The sequence below is a fragment of the Dunckerocampus dactyliophorus genome, chromosome 14, assembly GCF_027744805.1.
Source record: "Dunckerocampus dactyliophorus isolate RoL2022-P2 chromosome 14, RoL_Ddac_1.1, whole genome shotgun sequence".
Classification (NCBI taxonomy): Eukaryota; Metazoa; Chordata; class Actinopteri; order Syngnathiformes; family Syngnathidae; genus Dunckerocampus; species Dunckerocampus dactyliophorus.
The window spans coordinates 25,892,801-25,915,431 of NC_072832.1; the positions used below are offsets into that span (position 1 = coordinate 25,892,801).

The 22,631-nt window shown below is 40.9% G+C and overlaps 1 protein-coding gene across 3 annotated transcripts in view; it reads left to right on the forward strand.

Moving 5' to 3' along the window:
- LOC129193637 (protein kinase C epsilon type-like) overlaps positions 1–22,631 on the forward strand; it is a 49,390-nt gene that overhangs the window by 1,621 nt on the left and 25,138 nt on the right. For 2 of the 3 annotated variants that reach the window (XM_054798020.1, XM_054798018.1), the window contains 9 exons: positions 10,276–10,339; positions 16,136–16,301; positions 16,465–16,499; positions 16,576–16,664; positions 20,606–20,738; positions 20,870–21,027; positions 21,093–21,201; positions 21,269–21,507; positions 21,573–21,746. In XM_054798020.1, coding sequence (XP_054653995.1) covers positions 10,276–10,339; positions 16,136–16,301; positions 16,465–16,499; positions 16,576–16,664; positions 20,606–20,738; positions 20,870–21,027; positions 21,093–21,201; positions 21,269–21,507; positions 21,573–21,746 — 1,167 coding nt within the window. The remainder of the gene's footprint in view (positions 1–10,275; positions 10,340–16,135; positions 16,302–16,464; positions 16,500–16,575; positions 16,665–20,605; positions 20,739–20,869; positions 21,028–21,092; positions 21,202–21,268; positions 21,508–21,572; positions 21,747–22,631) is intronic. The other variant, XM_054798019.1, reaches the window with a different exon arrangement.

A 22,631-nucleotide genomic window follows, 5' to 3' on the forward strand; every position in this document is an offset into this window, starting at 1 on the left:
TTAGCAAGGTTCGTTTCTGCAATTTTTTTCACCTTATTTTGCCTTAAATTGCGTCAAACAGACTATAGCTGGTATGAATATCAAATGTAATGAAACCCTTCTCAAATAGTGGGGGGGCACACCGGTTGGGGGGGGGGGGGTGGTTGGGGGCTGGGCTCGATAACTTGACATGTGCAACATGTGCATATGCCTGTTCCATTTCCTTGTCTTGCTGTAGCACTCATGCTGGATGACAAGAGGGTTCACTCTGCCGGTGTCTGAGTGCAATGGTTGTATAGTCAAATTAAGGGAAAGAGTGAGCCTCCTGTCAGCTATTAAGCGTCTTTGTCACAGCACATGGAGGCGGGGGCAAGCTACATAGCGATTGAATACACCGAGTGCTAGCTAGCAGTTAGCAAGCAAACGCTAATATGAATGAAAGCAAATAAGCGATAGTTTCTAAGCCAAATGTCACAGTTCCAGTGTGGATGTGCTGTGGGGCATTCGTCTCGGCTTTTGGCGCTTGTTGGGGCGTTTGATTGACAAAGTGAATGTATTTTGCCGGGCGGCGCGAGCTCGCAATGCCTAGGGTATGTGAAGTGGTGACACCCCGTGATTTGTAAGCGCTATAGTAGCATCGTCTGTACCTCACACAGATACACTACACTAAACTTGAGTACCATCTAGTGGCTCAAATGTGACATGACACAGTGATCATTTAATGATAAACTTAATGATATTATGGTCGTTAAAAAATAGTCGAAATTATCAATTATTGTTGATAATTGATAGCACAATTATCGACTAGCAAAATTTGCTATTGTGACAGGCCTAATCACTGCACTTTTTTTGGCACCTATATGGCATTTAAAAGAAAGCATGGCCAAATTTCACATGAATCATAAAAAGTTTGACTGTACAAACAATATAGTAGAATATAGAATCCATAGTGGAATGAATGGAGAGAGTGAACCCTCCTGTCAGCTATTCAGCCTCTTTGTCCCAGTACTGGAGGCGGGGGCTACTAGGGAGTAGATACACCTACAGAGTGCTAGCAGTTAGCACGTTGGCAAGCAAACAAAATCCATTTTTTCTAAGCCGAGTACCACAGCTCCATTGTGTATGTGCAGCAGAGCCTTCGTCCCGACAGTCAACGCTTACTGAGGCATTTGATCGGCGGAGTAAATGTAAAATGAAACAGCGCAAAATGGTGTGCAAAATTGCTGTGCATTATGCGTTAGTAGTGTCTTGCCTGTTGTTATTCACCTATTGCGTTGCTGTGTGATGTTTTAGCTCTTTTTTGACACCATGAGTAAGATTGGCATGTGAAGTGTTGACCTCCCGCAATTTCATTGGGGTTTGGAAGTTCATTGTGAGCTGTGTTGTTACTCTGCTTGCAAATTTGTCGTTACTCTCTGCAAATTTGAGTTACACCTCTCATCACAATTATAGGTGATTTAATGATAAAAATGCTCTAAAAGAGTTGATATTATCGATTATCAATGGTCATTTGTAGCACATTTATCGACCAGCAAAATGTTTTATTGTGACAGGCCTACCTTTGAGTAAGATCTCTGCAGCAGAAGCACTCCGCAACTCGCCCGTCAGTGTTTTGCTCCAATGTCCATACAATCCTCAGTGAAGACGCATTTGCACGTTGCTGTGCTGTAAATTAATGTGCTATGACTCTCGTAGATTTTTCATACTGGGTTCTACAGTTTCAGAGCATATGAGACACATGGATGGATGGTTGTCATCTGCTCGGCAGGTAAACGAACGATTTCATTGGCTCATTTTGAGTGACGTCACTGTGTTTGCTGTCACGTTAACCGTACAAACTGAAGCAATTACGCCCACAAGCTCCCGCTGCGAACGATCCGCGATCATGATTAGATGTTATTATACTTCCCATTCACTTTAATTGGTCACGAGTCCGTAAAGGGCCATCGCTGGACCGGGGTCCGCCATTTGGTGATGGCTGTTCTATGATATCATTCCATTGTTGTCATTCTATTATATTATTCCACCAATATCATTCTATTATATCATTCTATCATTATCATGCTACTATACATCATCATTCTATAATATCATGTCATCATTATCATTTTACTATGTCATACTATCTTTATCATTCTACCATATCATGCTATCATTATCATGCTATGATATCACACCATCTTTATCATTCGACCATATCATACTATCAGTGTCATTCTACCATATCATACTATCATTATCATTCAACTATGTCATACCATCATTATCATGCTATGATATCACACCATCATTATCATTCTACCACATCATGCTATTATTATCACTCTACCATATCATGCCGTCATTATCATTCTATTATATCATTCTATCATTATCATGGTACTATACATCATCATTCTATAATATCATGTCATCATTATCATTTTACTATGTCATACTATCTTTATCATTCTACCATATCATGCTATCATTATCATGCTATGATATCACACCATCTTTATCATTCGACCATATCATACTATCAGTGTCATTCTACCATATCATACTATCATTATCATTCAACTATGTCATGCCATTATCATCATGCTATGATATCACACCATCATTATCATTCTATCATATCATGCTATCATTATCATTCGACTACATCATACCATCATTATCATTCTATCATATCATGCTATCATTATCATTCGACTATATCATACCATCATTATCATGCTATGATATCATGCCATCATTATCATTCTACCATATGATACTATCATTATCATTCGACTATATCATACCATCATTATCATGCCATGATATCATGCCATCATTATCATTCTACCATATCATACTATCATTATCATTCTACTATATCATGCCATCATTATCTTGCTATGATATCATGCCATCATTATCATTCTACCATATGATACTATCATTATCATTCGACTATATCATACCATCATTATCATGCCATGATATCATGCCATCATTATCATTCTACCATATCATACTATCATTATCATTCTACTATATCATGCCATCATTATCATGCTATGATATCATACTATCATTATCATTCTACTATATCATACCATCGTTATCATTCTACTATATCATGCCATCATTATCATGCTATGATATCACGCCATTATCATGCTATGATATCATGCCATCATTATCACACTAATGACATGGAGGAATCAGGATATCAGATGTCAACAAGAAGCCAAATGCTTAGATCCCTCATGGCTGACAAACTGCTGCAGTCAGCCATTCGTGTGTGTGTATGTGCATGCGTGTGTGTGGGTGTGTGCGTGTGTGTGTGTGTGTGGTGTGAACAGAAGTTTGAGGATCACGTTGTGACACGTTGCAAAGATGTTATGAAATAACGTAGTAAGTCATTTATTTGGTGTAGCAATCAAAGCACACACGTGAGCACGTAGACATGTTGTCAATGTCGTCATCCGCTTTGTATAGCGTTTGTGGTGTTTTACACGTGTGGTCAGTGTAGACGTGCACGGTGCAGCACGGTGTGACGGGTGTAACATTGAGTAAAGTGTCCAGCAGTCACATGACTTACAGCACGGGTGGGTAGTGTTTGTTGGTCGCCAACCAGTGGCCTGTCATGCACAATCCACTCCTTTCACTCCTCTTTGCGGCCGTGTGTGAACGTGTTCATGACATGAGGAATATGTTGTTGTTGAGGGAAAACACTTCACAGAAGTTCAGAGGATGACAAAGACCAGTTGTTCTTTGTCCAAACACTGGAACAGTAACAATGTCCTCAGCACTTTATTAGAAGCTTCTGGAAGAGGACGGTCGTGCTGATGTGAGGACACTCAGGCTGCAAAAGAAGAAGAATCACTAGAAGCAATCCTAACGTGTCCTCACCTGACACGTCACGTTGCAACACGTCAATGACGCCAACACGCTTCTCAGATGCGTTCGCTCTCATCTTGACTTTTCTGGAGCTCCTCGTGCTTTTCATGGGCTGAAGCAGGTACGATCAGGTACTATTTGTAGTACCCGCTCCGCCACTTCTCCACGTTTGTTTAGGAGAACACTTTAGAGTCGTGGGCACAGAAGAGGAAGAACAGTCTTGACCTCCACTTGACCCTGTTTTCCCTTGGGGGTGCAGCAGAGGGTGGTCCTCTACGTGGACACAAAGAAGCAGGACAGGCCTGTGTGTGTTTGCGTCTAAAAATAAAGGCAGCCTGTTGCAGGCTCTACTTCCTGTTTTCACTGTCACTTTACTTCCCAGACGCTTCCTCCTTCTCCAAAACCCTCACCTCCACCTCCGCACACAGCTCGTGTGTCCATTTGTACGTGTCGTTACACAGAAATCTCCAGAATGTCCTCATGTCAGCATGGCGCAGTGCTAACATGTGATAGTGAAACAATCTGTGTACTGTCAATCACACATACAGTGGTGCGAAAAAGTGCTTGCCCCCTTTCTGATTTCTTATTTTTTTGCACGTTTGTCACATTTAAATGTTTCAGATCATCAAACAAATTGAAATATTAGTCCATTACAACAAAACTGAACACAAAATGCAGTTTTTAAATGAAACTTTTTATTATTAAAGGTGAAAAAAACATATCTAAATGGCCCTGTGTGAAAAAGTGTTTGCCCCCCTGCTAAAACACAACTTAACTGAGATGAATTGAGATCTATCAGTGTGGAAAAGGTTAGAAAGCCATTTCTAAAGCTTAGGGACTCCAGCCTACCACAGTGAGAGCCATTATCCACAAATGGCGAAAACATGGGACAGTGGTGAACCTTCCCAGGAGTGGTCGGCCAACCAAAATGACCCCAAGAGCGCAACGACAACTCATGCAAGAGGTCACAAAAGACCCCACAACAACATCCAAAGAACTGCAGGCCTCACTTGCCTCAGTTAAGGTCAGTGTTTATGACTCCACCATAAGAAAGACACTAAGCAAAAACGGAACGGCGTTCCAAGACCAAAACCACTGCTGAACAAAAAGAACATTAAGGCTCGTCTCAATTTTGCCAGAAAACATCTTGATGATCCCCAAGACCTTTGGGAAAATATCTGACGAGTGTGGTGGTGGTAGTGTGATGGTCTGGTGCTGCATTTCTGCTTTGGGACCTGGAAGACTTGCTGTGATAAATGGAACCATGAATTCTGCTGTCTACCAAAAAATCCTGAAGGAGAATGTCCGGCCATCTGTTGGCGACCTCAAGCTGAAACCAACTTGGTTTCTGCAATAAAATACAGTAGTTCATGTTTTACGCACACATACTGTATCTCTCATGAATCATCTCCCACCTTCTCTGATTATGCGTGTCCTTCTCACATTACATTACATACGTTTATTTCTTTAATGTGTGTGTCCTTCTCCATGGCATCTTACGTTTAGTTATGGTTGTGATTTAATTTATTTTGAATATGCATACAGTTTACATTGAATGCTTCATGTTACAATTCACAATTCCACACGAAAAGGGGTAGGAAGAAGCAGAGCTTCTTCATTCATTTGTGCATTCTGATCCATCTCATCAATTGTATTTTTCATTTGCTCAGTGATATTTTCCTTTTCTTCTTTCTCTTCCTCTACAGTGGTGCGCAAGGCAGCATTATCCTCCAATAGTGCCTTGATAGAACATTGATATCATTGCATCGTGCTTTATTATCTTCCATAGGGTTTTTAACCTCAGCGCGTAAGGCAGCATCGTCTTCCAGTAATGCTTTGATATCGTCCTGCAGAACATCCTTGCGTAATGTTCTATTATCTTCCATCGGGTTCTAAGCTTCCTTAAGAGCAGCACGCAAGGCAGCATTGTCTTCAATTAAGGCTTGATATCGTCCTGCAGAACCTTGATGTCATTGCATAATGCTTTATTTTCTTCCATATGGTTTTTAACCTCCTTAAGAGCAGCGCACAAGGCAGACAAGGCAGTCAACAACAAGAAAAAAAAGTGCATGTGTCCTTCTCCATGTCACAATACATTTATTTTTTTTAGTGCATGTGTCCTTTTCCAATGTCATCATACATTTATTTCTTTAATGTGTGTGTCCTTCTCCATGCCATCATACATTTATTTCTTTAATGTGTGTGTCCTTCTCCATGCCATCATACATTTATTTCTTTACTGTGTGTGTCCTTCTCCATGCCATCATACATTTATTTCTTTAGTGCATGTGTCCTTCTCCGTGTCAGCATAATTTTTTAAAAAATGTTTGTATCCTTCTCGCTGTTATCATACATTCATTTTTGATCATGTCTGTCAGTCTGAGCGTGTAGGACACAGGTGTCAACCTGAAGACCTGGGGGCCATATCATCTTATGTGGCCCACAAAAGCCTGTATGTGAAAAAGACACATTTTATTTGATCGTTGTAATATTATTTTTAAAAACTGTATATACCTTTAAATTGTATTCCTATGTTAGCATTTTTATTGTTTTATTTATTTATTTAATGTTATTTTAATTTTGTGAAAATTATTTTGATACATTTAATGTTTTTTTTAACTTATTTAAATATTTGTATGTTATATTTCAAAAATATCTGTTAATAAAAAGACAGTATTTATGGCTAAAAATGTGTTGCCAATTTTCAAAGTTCAAATTTTTGGTTGTCAAATCCAATTCAAAAGTATTAGCATTAGTATCTATTTATGGATAATTAATTTACTCATTAATTATTCTTTATTATTTTTTTTTAATTATTATTAGAATTCTACAATAGCAAATTTGCACTCGGCACCTTGACTTGTTCCGATGTAACTGGTTGGGAAAACAATAGCAAGTGAAAATGATAACAATGGTTTCACAGTTCCAGGTAGCCCTCTGAGGGTAACCATAACCAAGTTTGACACCCCCGATCTTGGACATGGGTGTTCAAAGCAGCCCACAGCTCAGTTTCCATTGGCCCTCTCCGTATTGTAAGAAGATAAATATAAATAAAACTAAATGTTTGGTCGGAGAGGCCGTAGGCGCGCGTGTGTGTGTGTGTGTGTGTGTGTGTGTATCCAGGCAGAGTTGGCAGGTGTACACAACAGTCAGGCCGTGGTTGATACACCAATATCAGATATTAATACTGTTGTTGTCAATCTCCTACAAATAATCATATCAACAGTCACTGTCACATGAGGGAGGGGCGGCATGGAGCTTCTCAATTGAGTTAAAGCCTGGAATTTCATTAGCTTGTGTGTGTGTGTGTGTGTGTGTGTGTGTGTGTGTGTGTGTGAGAGAGAGAGAGAGATATTTATGAACATACAAGGACAATGAAGACCATGTGTTGTTATTGTTTGTTATCAGTTTGCTGTTTGGAAAAAACTCACCTCTGCATGCCTTTCCTATGAACTTTGACCTCATTGTACAGATGTGTGTGTGTTTGAGTAACACACTCAATTGTTGGTCTGTCTCTCACACACCCACACACACACCCACACACACACACACACACACACACACACACAGTGGTGACGGTTGGGGGGGGGTTGTTCCTTCTCCGTCCTGCTCTATATTTGGAGATATGCACACCTGCGCGACTGAGCGTGCTCAGTGTGACCTCACAAGGACGGAGATGTTGTATTTGGGATGTTTGAGGGTCGTGCTACCGGTTGAGCTTTTTATCACCATGGTCACGTGTCCTTTAGTCATGTGTGTGACGTGATAGGGTGGCAAACGTGTCCTTTAGTCATGTGTGTGACGTGATAGGGTGGCAAACGTGTCCTTTAGTCATGTGTGTGACGTGATAGGGTGGCAAACGTGTCCTTTAGTCATGTGTGTGACGTGATAGGGTGGTAAACGTGTACTTTAGTCGTGTGTGTGACGTGATAGGGTGGCAAACGTGTCCTTTAGTCATGTGTGTGACATGATAGGGTGGTAAACGTGTCCTTTAGTCGTGTGTGTGACGTGATAGGGTGGCAAACGTGTCCTTTAGTCATGTGTGTGACATGATAGGGTGGTAAACGTGTACTTTAGTCATGTGTGTGACATGATAGGGTGGTAAACGTGTACTTTAGTCATGTGTGTGACATGATAGGGTGGTAAACGTGTACTTTAGTCGTGTGTGTGACGTGATAGGGTGGCAAACGTGTCCTTTAGTCATGTGTGTGACATGATAGGGTGGTAAACGTGTCCTTTAGTCGTGTGTGTGACGTGATAGGGTGGCAAACGTGTCCTTTAGTCATGTGTGTGACGTGATAGGGTGGTAAACGTGTACTTTAGTCATGTGTGTGACATGATAGGGTGGTAAACGTGTCCTTTAGTCGTGTGTGTGACGTGATAGGGTGGCAAACGTGTCCTTTAGTCATGTGTGTGACGTGATAGGGTGGCAAACGTGTCCTTTAGTCATGTGTGTGACGTGATAGGGTGGTAAACGTGTACTTTAGTCATGTGTGTGACATGATAGGGTGGTAAACGTGTCCTTTAGTCGTGTGTGTGACGTGATAGGGTGGCAAACGTGTCCTTTAGTCATGTGTGTGACGTGATAGGGTGGTAAACGTGTACTTTAGTCATGTGTGTGACATGATAGGGTGGTAAACGTGTCCTTTAGTCGTGTGTGTGACGTGATAGGGTGGCAAACGTGTCCTTTAGTCATGTGTGTGACGTGATAGGGTGGCAAACGTGTCCTTTAGTCATGTGTGTGACGTGATAGGGTGGCAAACGTGTCCTTTAGTCATGTGTGTGACATGATAGGGTGGTAAACGTGTCCTTTAGTCATGTGTGTGACGTGATAGGGTGGTAAACGTGTACTTTAGTCGTGTGTGTGACGTGATAGGGTGGTAAACGTGTCCTTTAGTCATGTGTGTGACGTGATAGGGTGGTAAACGTGTACTTTAGTCATGTGTGTGACATGATAGGGTGGTAAACGTGTCCTTTAGTCATGTGTGTGACATGATAGGGTGGTAAACGTGTCCTTTAGTCGTGTGTGACGTGATAGGGTGGTAAACGTGTCCTTTAGTCATGTGTGTGACGTGATAGGGTGGTAAACGTGTACTTTAGTCGTGTGTGTGACGTGATAGGGTGGTAAACGTGTCCTTTAGTCATGTGTGTGACGTGATAGGGTGGTAAACGTGTACTTTAGTCATGTGTGTGACGTGATAGGGTGGTAAACGTGTCCTTTAGTCGTGTGTGTGACGTGATAGGGTGGCAAACGTGTCCTTTAGTCATGTGTGTGACGTGATAGGGTGGTAAACGTGTACTTTAGTCATGTGTGTGACATGATAGGGTGGTAAACGTGTCCTTTAGTCGTGTGTGTGACGTGATAGGGTGGTAAACGTGTCCTTTAGTCGTGTGTGACATGATAGGGTGGTAAACGTGTCCTTTAGTCATGTGTGTGACATGATAGGGTGGTAAACGTGTCCTTTAGTCGTGTGTGTGACGTGATAGGGTGGTAAACGTGTCCTTTAGTCATGTGTGTGACGTGATAGGGTGGTAAACGTGTCCTTTAGTTGTGTGTGTGACGTGATAGGGTGGCAAACGTGTCCTTTAGTCGTGTGTGACATGATAGGGTGGCAAATGTGTCCTTTAGTCATGTGTGTGAAATGTCATGTGTGATGTAGTAGAGTGGCAAGGTTGTCCTTTAGTCATTAGTTCCAAGAAATAAAGTCTTGTTGGCTTGTCTTCAGGTGTTGTTTGGCTGAAGGCACCACAGAGGAACATGGAGGAAGTTGAACGTGACTCGACATCTTTCATGAACGGCATGTCTGCTCGGTCCGACAAATAAGAACGTAAACAGGACAATCTGTCACCCCCCTTCCGTTGCCACGACAACTGTCTTGTTGCTGACAGGAAAGTACATTCACATGAAGACGATGTTGGCTGATGAAGATGAGTGTAGAAGAAGCATCTTCTATCATCTTAATCTTGGTGTTGAAGGCTACCTGCTTCCGGCGGTAAGACGGGACATAAAATACATTTGTGTAAGCCACTGAGAACACACAGGAAGTTGATATTAGCTACATTAATGCTATTTCCTGCCCTCTAGTAGCAGGAACACATTACTAGGTGGTGAAGCTAACAAGCAGCGTGTGTTCAGAGAACCAAATAAACACACACTTTAATTGGAATGGAGCAATAAACTTTCTCACCCACATCGTCTCTGCTTTCTGTCTGCTGTCTACACACGAGCACATCACCACATCTCAGTGTGTGTGTGTGTGTGTGTGTGTGTGCTTTTGTTAGGCCCTGCCAATGAAGGCACTCAGTGTGTTGTGTTGATGCAAGAGAAGAACATGAAGAAATAAAGTAGTGTCTTTCTCACCATCCCTCCTTACCCGACAACCCTTCACAATCTCTCATCTTCCTCCTCCTCCTCCTCCTCAGGTGGACCTGGAGCCAGCAGGGCGGGTCTACGTGGTGATTGACTTGTCAGGATTGTCCTCTGAAGGTACAGTATATGTTTTGCTTTTTTTTTTTTTTTTAAGTGGAGGGTTGAGGTCCCAGCTGACACGAGTAGCACACACATGGTGTCACATGACACACATGCAGACTCACATGACACAGATGGAGATGTTCGTATCTCCGTTGCGCATCTCTGTGTGGAGTTTGCGTGTTCTCCCCGTGCGTGTGTGGGTTTTCTGCGTGTACCAGTATTCCAAAAATATGCACGTTAGGTCGGCCAAAGTCAGCTGGGATAGGCTCCAGCATACCCCCGCAACCATAGTGACGACAAGTGGCATAGAAAATGAATGAATGAATGAAAAAAAGGGATGGTTCTTTGATGGCGTCACGATGTACACATACTACACAGATGCGTGTTTAATAACATTTATAGAAATGTGAAGAATATAAAGAATTTAAACATCATCCAAAAAGACACAGAGTGAGACATCCCATTTTTGTTTCTTGTCTTTCTTCTTCAGTCATGTCTGTGTCTCAGACTGCACGTGTGTGTGTGTGTGTGCGTGTGTGTGTGTGTCAGGGGTGCATGTGGCTTATATTGCAGTCATTACTTAAATGTGTTTGCACAGCCAGATCACATGGTTGACCTGAGAGCTACAATCAACCTATTAGCCTTTACACACACACACACACACACACACGCACACACACACACACACACACACACACACACACAGATGCTAAAGTGGTCCCTGTTGCTAAAAGCAGTGTTGGGATTATTATAGAAGAAATGGAAATGCTGTGTGTTTGAAGTTTGGTTCCAAGTTCACCTTTTAGTTCTTGTAAAAAATGTCCAAACGTTGTCGTGGAAGTTGATTAGTGTTTATTTCTGATGTGGTTCCACGCTAGCACTGTGACAATGAATACTTTACCTTTATCGGTCACTCTGGGGGGTTGATAAACACCTTCTGTGTCACTCTGTTGCTGGGCAGACTTCATCACCTGTTGCTAGGAGATACCACAAAGAAGGTACCAACCTCGGGACACTAAATTAGGTACACCCGACCGGACGATTCAGCTCCACGCTTGCGTCCAAATATTAGAAACATATTTCTCACGAGGAGGAAAGTACAAGCATAGTCATCTCTCAGTCATGTGACTATCCCAGGATATGGCTTCGCCAAAATGGCAACATGTCAGATAAGCTTGCTCATTTTCAAAATCTTATTTTTTTGCCATGAAAGCTCATTTTGAAGTCTAATGCTTTAATACGTGATCAAATATGACAATATCACATAGAGTGGAACCTTGGTTAGCGTCCATTCCTTCCAGAACGAATCGACGCTAACTGAATCCATTTTTCCCCATAAGAAATCCATTTCATCCCTTCCAGAAAGCCAAAAATGTTCACACAAAACACGTTTTTATAATTTTACAATGATACCTTCACATGCAGTAAACAATTCCATCCATCCATCCATTTTCAAGGGGCATGCTGGAGCCTATCCCAGCTGACTTCGGGCAACAGGCGGGGTACACCCTGGACTGGTGACCAGCCAATGGCAGGGCGCATATAGACAAACAAGCATTCACACTCACATTCATACCTATGGACAATTCAGAGTCACCAATTAACCCAACATGCAAACTCCACACAAGTCCAGTGGAGATTCGAACCCAGATCTTCCAGATCTCCTGACTGTGTGGCCAACATGCTAACCACGAGGCCACCGTGCGACTCATAAACATTTCCAAATGCATATAAAATGACAAATGAACATCAAAGTTTATACTTTTACCTTCATTGAAGACCCAATTGTTGATGGCACCATCATATGGCAGTGAGACACCACACTGATACCACCTTCCTGTTTTGCCGTGACTTATTTCTTCAATTCAATAATGTTTCTCACCTCAATAACCCAAAATGGAGCCACAGAAAGTTTCAAGTGCCAGCATTTTGATATAGATGGTGAGAAACACTATTGAATTGGATTGAAGAAATAAGTCATGGCAAAACAGGAAGGTGGGGTCCATGTGGTGTCTTGCTGCTGGTGTCTTCAATGAAGGTAAAATCCCTTTCATTTATCATTTCTTTGTATTTGCAATTGTTTTATTCATGTGAAACTTTAAAAACATGTTTTGTTTTGAGGTTTTTTGAGAGGCAAGCGCTGATGAAGTCATAGACGAGGTTGCCATTTTGTGACTTAGCAAGCTAGCTTCTTGGTTACAAGCCAAGGAGAACAACAACATTAAGAAAGAAAGTTGGACGCAGGGAGTGTATTAATAACACAACACGACGCACGTCGTATTGTACACTAACCGGAAAATGTACGTAAACCACAGCAAAATTTTGGTGTACAATTTTGACGTAAACTGAAAAACACGCAAACCGAAGTGTATCCTAACCCAGGTTCCGCTGTATCCAATCCAATCCAATCCACTTTATTTATACTGCACATTTTATAAACACACTTTCCAAAGTGCCGCACAAACTGGTAAAACAATAAATACAAAAATGGTGGACACAATCATTTGCTTTCCCACCTAAAATCCAACACATCCAACTTTACATGTTCACTAAATTCATCGACCCTCAGACCCACTCGACCCTCTCAAACTGCTTTTCTGACATTAGCTTCTGGATGCAAACAAAGTTCCTGAAACTCAATTGTAACCTTACTCATGTTCTTAGCTTGTTCTTTTTTAATAAGACACTTAATAGATGTCACTCTTTCAGGATTCAAGATTCAAGAGTTTGATTGTCATATGCACAGTAAAACAGGTAGTTATACTATGCAATGAAATTCTTGTTCTGTTCATTCTCCCAGAAAAGAAAGAAAGAAAAACACAAGAAAATGAATAAGAACATAAGAAACATAAATACCAATAAATAAATAAATAAATAAATAGTGCTATGAGTGTGTGCGTGTGTTGCGTGCGGCGTGTGTGAGTGCTTCGTTGAGAAGCCTGATGGCCTGTGGGTAAAAGCTGTTTGCCAGCCTTGTGGTCCTGGACTTCAAACTCCTGTAGCGTCTGCCTGACGGTAGGAGTGTGAATAATGAGTGTTGTGGATGTGTGCTGTCCTTGATGAGGTTGTGTGTTCTTCGTAGGACTCTAGTTTTATAAATGTCTTGCAGTGAGGGGAGGGCTGCCCCAACAATGTTCTGTGAGGTCTTGATCCCCCGCTGGAGTGCCTTCCTATCACGTGTTGTACAGTTACCGTACCAAACAGTGATGGAGGCGGTAAGGACACTTTCCATAGTGCATCTGTAGAAGCAACTCAGGATTGTGGTGGACATGCCAAATTTCCTCAGTCTTCTCAGGAAGTACAGTCTCCTCTGGGACTTCTTCAGAATTTGTTGGGTGTTGTGAGACCAGGTGAGGTCCTCGCTGATGTGTGTGCCAAGGAACTTGAAGGTTTTCACCCTCTCCACCTCAGTCTCATCAATAAACAGGGGTCTATGTGGCTCCTTTTCCTTTGTTCTTGGGTCGATGATCATCTCTTTGGTCTTATCTGTATTGAGAAGGAGATTGTTATCACGACACCAAGCTATGAGGTCCGCCACCTCTCTTCTGTATGTATTCTGTATTCTTTCGATGATTGTGCGAAAGCTCTCAAGGGCATTTTTCAACTGATTCCCACCATTCAAGCATCAACTCGTTCAGCTTGTTCGGGAACAGTGCGCTATCATTCCGTTTTTTTCCTAAAGTTCACAGATTTTCCAAAAATTCTACACAATTTTTCCAATTTGCACCATTTCTCAACCGATTCTCAACCATTCCACCATGAAAACATTCCACACATCCTGGACTTCAAACTAACACTCCACACTAAAATTCCAACATTTCTCGACATTCCCACTTTTCCTCTCATCTTAATAACTGTAATTTCCTTTGATCTTAATTGCTCCACTACATCAACATTTTCCAACCATTCCAACAATTGCAACATCAGATCGTTCAGCACAATTAAGGACATCTATTTTTCACATTTAAACAATGCTAATTTTCCCAGAAATTCCCATTTTTTTCCAGGAAACTAACTGAAGGATATTCCTTTGATCTTAATTACTCAAGTACTTCAAATCGTTCAGCACCATCCAGACATTAAGGCTAGCTATAACATTTAACATCATACATCTTTTGTCTTTCAGAATGTCATAGTCTAGAGTACTCTTATACGTCACATATAATTTGTATTCCTTTTTTTGCTCATTTTTGTGTTTCCACCACCTCTTCGGGCTTGGGCATTTACACGCGATGTCTCCAGACACTGCAATCATCTAGTTTTTATTTATTCCGATTCTTTATTCAGATTCTTCATTCCGATTATTATTCAGATTCTAGGCCTGGTGGTGCCATCAAATAGATGAAAAGCGGGCCTTCAATTGAACGTGTGAATACCCACAACACAAAAGGCCGATTTGTATTTCATTCAATAATAACATGGTTGAAAAAATGTGCATTAACCGCTGATTTGAAACAAGTGATGTTCGGAGTCTGTGGAAACATGATTGGTTTTACAACGCTCTAATTTCTCTGGAGGTAAAAGCTACAATTTTAAGTGTTAGGATTGCCTTTTTTCCATTGTTAATTCCCGTTTCCCTTGACATTTTTGTAGCAACAAATGACTTTCTCCAGTACAATGCTGTTCAACTGATGTTCACGAAGGCATACAACCACAGTGTGTTCCCAACACTCTTTTAATGCAGACAGAGGAGGTAGTAAGTACTCCAGAACTTGGAACACCTGTAGGAATTTCTGCAGAACACCTTTAAATTGTTGACCCATTTTGTGGTCCGTGAAGCAGGCCGTGTTGTAGGATTCTGAAATACACATTATTTTTCAGTTTTGGGTAGCCTTAGCTTTTTTTTTAACCTCAATTTCAATAACTATCTGGAAAAATTGGGGTGTTCTAAAACTTTTGACCAGTTGCATAGGAAGAAAGATGACTATGTAGGAGTGACTGCTCGCAGAAGATGGAGTTATGCCTGCATTTGTTGTTTCATCAGGCAGGATCGGAGCTATTTCAGTGGTTGGTTTCATGAAGAAGTTAAAAAGTGCAAAGGGATGCAACTTTGCTCAAGTGGGAGAATTCCTGCTCTCAGTTTTTAGTAATGGGAGGGCTTTCCTCTTCAGCCTGTCTAATAGCGTGAGCGCTCCCCCAAATAGGAGAAGCATACTCCATAAGCGGTCGTATGTATGCCTTGTAGATGGCGGGGAGGAGGTTTTTAGTACGTCCCGGGATGTATAATGTCCTAGCAAGGAGTCCATGTTAGTGTGTTGGTAATGATGCTAATGTTCTTTACTTCTACAAAAATAAAGTGTCATGTTTACTTCTTTTGAAATAAGGAATCCATTTAGCATTTTGGCAACATATACAGTATGTAACCTCACACATTGTTTACAGCACACTTATGGATCACATTTATTCATTATTACTTACTTTAAAATTCATTTCCTTTTTTTATTATTATTAATGGATTATTATCTTGCATTGCCATTTGTCATTTTTTTGTTTTGCTGGTGTTATTTGTCATTGTTGGTGGGTTGATTTATTTTTTTGAAAGCAATGCTAAAGGATAAGATATGCAATCCATGTAAATGCATTGCAATAAACTTATAAAAAAAAATATTACTGACTTAGAGTGAATGAGGTGCATTTTGTGTGGAAAAATACTAGCAGGGATCCGGTGCAGTAGTATTGTGGAAAAATGACTTGAACTGGTCGTCAATGTCACGTGTAGCGTCACTGCCATCTAGCGTTGCTGTGCCGGAAGTGCGTCTATGGACGAGAACCAAGACGAGAAGATCACTGACTGATCTGTTCGTGTCGCAGCGCCGGTCTCCAGCGACAACGACGAGCGGGTTTTTCGCCAGCGGTTGCAACCCAGGAAACGTCAGGGCGCCGTACGCCGCAGGGTTCACCAGGTGAATGGACACAAGTTTATGGCCACCTACCTGAGACAGCCCACCTACTGCTCCCACTGCAGGGACTTCATATGGTGAGTGTCACCAAGATGATGATGACTGAGTGGAGTCCAAAGGGGACTTTGGTCCATATTGTGGTCCATGATGAGTGTAAACCCCAGCTAGCAGTTGCATGAAGATGCCAAGCATGGACTCAGCACACGTCTTCTTCTTGCTTGTGTTATGTGTGACCTTCAGGGGCGTTTTGGGGAAGCAGGGCTACCAGTGCCAAGGTAGGAAGGTTCCTCTCGAAGGTTCCCCCTGGTCTGGATGCTTGTGTCATGTCAGAAGTCTTCCTGTGCTTCCCAGTGTGCACGTGTGTGGTCCACAAGCGCTGCCATGAGCTCATCATCACCAAGTGTGCCGGCATGAAGAAGCAGGAGGACAAGGTCCAGGAGGTGAGAGACCTTTTATCTCTATTTGTGTGAATGTGCTGGACTCGTGGCTAGCATGGCTTGCACGACGGTCTCACAGTCAGGAGATCCAGGGTTTGAGGTTTGGATTGGATTTGCATGTTCTCTCTTTGTTCCTGGTGGCTTTTACCCATGACCTGCATGTTCTCTTCATCCTAGTCTAAATCGGGGTGGTCCAAAGTGCAGCCCGGGGGCCATTTGTGGCCCGCGGCTGTTGTTTTATTGGCCCGTGGCACAGGAAAACACAGCAAAAATGGAAAATCAGCAGTCATTTTACAAGAATAAAGTCAAATATTAAAAGAAAAAAGTTGTCATCAAGAACAACAAGAAGTCGTAATGTTACTAAAATAAGGAAATACTACGAGGAAAAAGAACAACAAGAAGTCGTAATTTTACTAAAATAAGGAAATACTACGAGGAAAAATAAGAATCATTTTAGAAGCGCAAAGTTGAAAGATGTTACCTTTTTAAAGCTGCAATTTTACGAGAAACAAAGAAAACAATGAATGAAGTTGTCACTTTTGGAAAATGAAAGATACAGTATGTTACGAGCACAGAGTCATAACATTATGAACGTAATTATTTAAAAAGAAAGTTGAAATAGTCGGAAAATAAAAAAAAAACCCATCAAAAATGAGAAAAAAGAGCAAAAAGTGAAGTGGATATTAATATAATGTAATATTTTTTTAAATATATATATATAGAACTTGTTAGCATATCTACTGAACTTTGAAAGTACTATGCTAAATACTAATGATTAATAATTCGCATTCACAGTTTCAAAGTTTACAGGTAATGAAAGTAGTTTGTATTATTCACAAATAATTCACAATTCAATTCAATATGGCACTAAAGATAATTACACAGAATTCCTCAGTAGTCGTGTACATCATGTCAGTCAAAACAGCTACGCAGCGTTCATTAGACACACACTTCACGTGTGACGTCCAGTTAGCGTTTGCTATCAAACATTCCCGATATTCAAGAAATGAAAAATTATTACGCAAAAGACAATGCAGCTGAAGTCAAGGCAACGGGCACATTTTCCAATTCATCATGAAATAATAGTTTAAGAAAGGGAAGAGTAGAAAAAAAGCGCATTTCTATAGTGGAGTTGATGACGCGAAGCAAAGCCCTCAAACAGATCACTTATTTTTTACTTAACTAGCCGCTACAAGTGAACGGATAACTTCTGTTATCTCAGTTAGTTTATCCCTCATCGGAAGGTGAAAGTTGCATCTCTGTGTGTAGTTTGAGACATCTGTTCACCATCGCCGCGGGGGAGCAAGAGCGAATCAGGAGGGAAGCTTCATGTCAGCTGACTGATGTCATGTGACATCTACAAAGTGAGGTTTGTGCGATTGACCCAAACTACGTTTGCGATCTGCCAGTAGCTCGCTTACCGGCGTAATGGGCACCCCTGCTGTATACGTTATGCGCCCTGTCCAGTGTTGGGACTAAGCATGAAGTACAATGAAAAAATATGACTGGACAAACAAACTTTTTTATTCAACTGATTCACAAAACAATGCATTATGAAAGGATTATTGTCCCACAATTTGACGCTAAACAATATTATTATTGTCTTTATTGTCTATTATTGTCTGCATTTTTTGAGAACAAATATGCCCGTCTTCCATTTTCTAATAAATAGACCACCGTTATGATAATCAAATGAATTAATCATGATTAATCAACATTTGGAATGATGTCGGAAGTATTCCCCTTTTGTACGAAAGATAAATGGATTAGATATATTTGCATGTATTAACAGCTCCAAAATGAACTGAAAATTTAAATCAAGTTAAAAGATACCGCACGTCTTTTTACCTGACACTAGCTTCTTTAAGAGGAGCAGAACATTTGAATCACACTTTATTTAAACTGTTATTATGAGAAATGAGGGTTTGCATTCAAAGACATCACGTAATTTAAGGTACATTTACTTATTTTCGGTGTATTTTCCAGCATATTTATATGTAGCAAATTGCGCATCCGAATCAAGAGTTACGATGTGAGTGATGAGAATATAACCTGTTATTATGAGCAAAGAGAGGTTGCATTGAAACACACCACGTCATTTAAGGTGAATTCACATTTTGAGTGTATTTTCTAAAATTTCCGAGCACACTTAAATGCAGAAAACTGTACTTCCGCATCTGGAGTTACAAAGTGAGCGGTAAGAATATCCACTTATTGTTTTTCTTTGTCTTTCTGTTTATTTGGACGCATAAAAAAAGACGTTCATGTGATGTTTGGAGGGTCCCTGAATGCATCTCGAGGTCTTGTAGTGAGAATGCGTTTGTGACTTGGAAATACATGTGTGTTGTTGGAATTGCGCCGCCGTTGATGTGTTCAAGGTTGGATTAAAGTTATAAAAGAGCGTCATACTCTTGCGTGGCTTTGTGGGGAACTTCACTGTGTTGCCGTCTGTCATCATAACAGTGAGATGTGGCTTGCCATCAAGCGTATGCATTAATTACGCAAAAAAATGTAACGTAATTAATGAAATAAATATTTTTTGACAGCCCTAATAATTCTATATATTATATCATAATAAATAAATAATACTGTAATGCAGTATTTCCTTTAATATGCCAACATTCACTGTGTTAAGTTGCGGTATTTTCTCACAGGCAATTCATCTGTCAAACCATTGTGTTTTTATGAGTTATAAGTATTATCTTTTAGCTTGTTCCGCTTTTGCTGGGTTTTTGTTGTTTTGTTTTGTTGTTCTGCAATGAGCCACGTTCCACACTTGAAGTACACACTATGGTGCCACGCCGCGGATGCTTCAAGCAAGAAACACTTCCTGACTTACACTTTTAACGTGCACCCCTTCTCACGACAATGGTGCTAAATCTTCAAGGCGGATGTCTTCTATGTGGCGCTTGTAAAGTTGGTGCCCAGCCAAACATAACGAGGGAGAGTAAGGGTGCAGAGAAGTCCGAGCATCTACGTGGATTGATCTAACTAATCTTAAGCGGCTCTGATGAGACGTACAATTACTACACCTTCTCCTTGGACAATAAACACGGCGACAGCTGTTCAACTTACATGGAAAATACATCCGCACATCACTCACTGACGCTGACGCTGACGCTGACGCTGGGGACACCAAGGTTGGTTGGATTGCAAGGTATGCATGAAGCATCTGACGTACAATTCCAATAACACCTTGCACAACGCCACTTCCATATTATACTGCATTATCATTCATAGTAGCCATGCCGTACTTCACAGTCTGGCTGGCTTCTGGCTGCCCTGTTCTCGCCATGCAGCTTTTCTCCAAACCACAAATCTTACGTTTTAATCTTGCAAGCTCTCGTGTGACAAGATCTCCTACAACCCTACTTATTTATATCTTATATGTCTTATTTCCTCTTATCACGCCTCCTATATTGGGCAACAAGAGTGTAAAAGTGACTATAGGGGTGTTATTTCATGTCTAGAGGGCTCTAATAATGTTATAAAACGTATTTAGAAGGTGGTAAACAGGTTTTCTATGTCTCATTTTCTTTTATTATGTCTACTATATTGGGTAATAGGAGTGTAAAGGTGACTATATGGGTATTATTTCATATTTAGAGGGCTCTAACAATGTTAGAAAGTGTATTTAGAAGGGGGGTAAACAGGTTTTCTATGTCTCATTTTCTTTTATTATGTCTACTATATTGGGTAATAGGAGTGTAACAGTGACTATGGGGTGTTATTTCATATTTAGAGGGCTTTAATAATGTTTAAAAAAAAGGTATTTAGAAGGTGGTAAAGAGGTTTTCTGTGCTCCAACTACTAAATGTTACATGTTTAAATAAGGGAAATTGGGGTGTGATAAAGGAGGGATTATTGTGTAATCAACAGAGTTGAACAACAAAGTTTGGAGTTGGCATGTTTTGGACCGAAGCGTGTTGTTGTGTGTGTTCCAGCCGCTGGGCTCGCAGAGGTTCAGCGTAAACATTCCACACAAGTTCAGCATCCACAACTTTAAAGTTCTCACGTTTTGTGACCACTGTGGCTCCCTGCTGTGGGGTCTCCTGCGACAAGGCCTGCAGTGCAAAGGTAAGCAGTGGTACTTGTACAAAAGTACTGCACATGTACATGCTGACACTACTACATGAGATGCTTTATTGACACTGTGTGTGTGTGTGTGTGTGTGTGTGTGTGTGTGTGTGTGTGTGTGTTTGTGTCAGTGTGTAAAGTCAGCGTGCACAAGCGCTGCCAGAGCAACGTGGCGCCAAACTGCGGCGTGGACGCGCGGGGCATCGCTAAAGTCTTGTCGGACCTCGGAGTCACGCCGGACAAGATCTCCAACAGCACGCAGAGACGGAAGAAGGCGTCACATCCACAGGTCCGTTTCACCTATGTCGTCCCAGTCCCGCCCCTTCTGTGTCTCAGCCAATCAGCTTCCTGCAGGTTGTGTTTGAACAGCTTCCTCAGGTCCACGACCCCCAGCAGCTGCCTGCTTTACCCCAGACCCAAGAAGACCGCTCAAGATCCGCCCCCACGTCCCCATGTGACCCCGGTACTGACACGAAAACGAAACCGCCGAGTGTCTAAGCAGCCGACAAAAAAAGTATTTTTGTGTCCAGACTTGAAGGAGCTGGAGAACATCCGGAAAGCTCTGTCCTTCGATCACCGGGGGGAGGAGCTCTCTCCTACCCTCTCTGTTGCCGTAGTAACAGACACAGGGGGCGGCGGCGAGGGGGGGGTGAAAGAAAGCCAACAAAGAAACGGCAACGTGACAAGTCATGCTGCTCCAGAGCTCCAGAGGATGAACCTCTATGACTTTGTGTTCATCAAAGTTCTGGGAAAAGGAAGCTTTGGGAAGGTGAGCCCAAACTGTCTTCTTGGTCGTTTTTTCCGCCCGCTCTCACTTCCTGTCGTTGGCGGCAGGTGATGCTGGCGGAGCTGAAAGGCAGCGAGGAGGTGTACGCCGTCAAGGTGCTGAAGAAAGACGTCATCCTGCAGGACGACGACGTGGACTGCACGCTGACGGAGAAGCGCATCCTGGCGCTGGCCCGGAAACATCCTTACTTAACCCAACTCTTCTGCTGCTTCCAGAACAAAGTAAGAACATGCAGGCATGGCGACCGCCTGCAGGGGGCAGCATCCTACCACCATACTGGAGATAGCTGTCCCTCAAGTCTGGACACCTTTTATAAAGCTATTTCAAAATATACTGATAGAACAAGTATTTCATCAAAAATATAACATACTATTTATCATTTTATTTAATAATTAATTAATTTCTCCAATAGCCTGGCGACCAGTCAAGGGTGTACACCGCCTCTTCGTAACGTCAGCTGAGGATACTGAGGATAAGCGGCATGGAAAATGAATGATTGGATGAATTAATTTGAATAATTTAGTTACAATTTTAGAAATAAAAATGGGGTTAATTGTACATACTGTATATATACAGTACACATATAGATTTTTTAATAACTGATTTATAATTGTATTTTTAATTTTACATGAATACAAAGGGGGCAACATCCAGCCACTATACTGTGCATGCTGACCCTCAAGTCTGGACATGTATTAGAAAGTTATTTCAAAATAATAAAACATATTTCATAAAAAAATTATTTAATTTAATGTATTAATTTTAATAATTTTGTTCAAATTTTAGACAGAAGAATTTAGTTAAATGTGTATAATTTGTTTTACTTTTTTAATGATTGATTTATAATTTTATTTTAATACTAATTTTAATAATTTAAAAATTTTGATCATTTTTATTTTACATTAATAATGCAGCAATGCATATACTGTATTATGCAATTATTTGATCATATAAATATGTAAAATATATTTTATAGAAATATAATAATAATAATAATAATAATAATAATAATAAATAATAATAAATAAATAATAGTAAATAAATTTTTTGATTTAATTGTATGTTTTTGTAATTTTTCAAATTATTTTGAATGTATTTAGAAACAA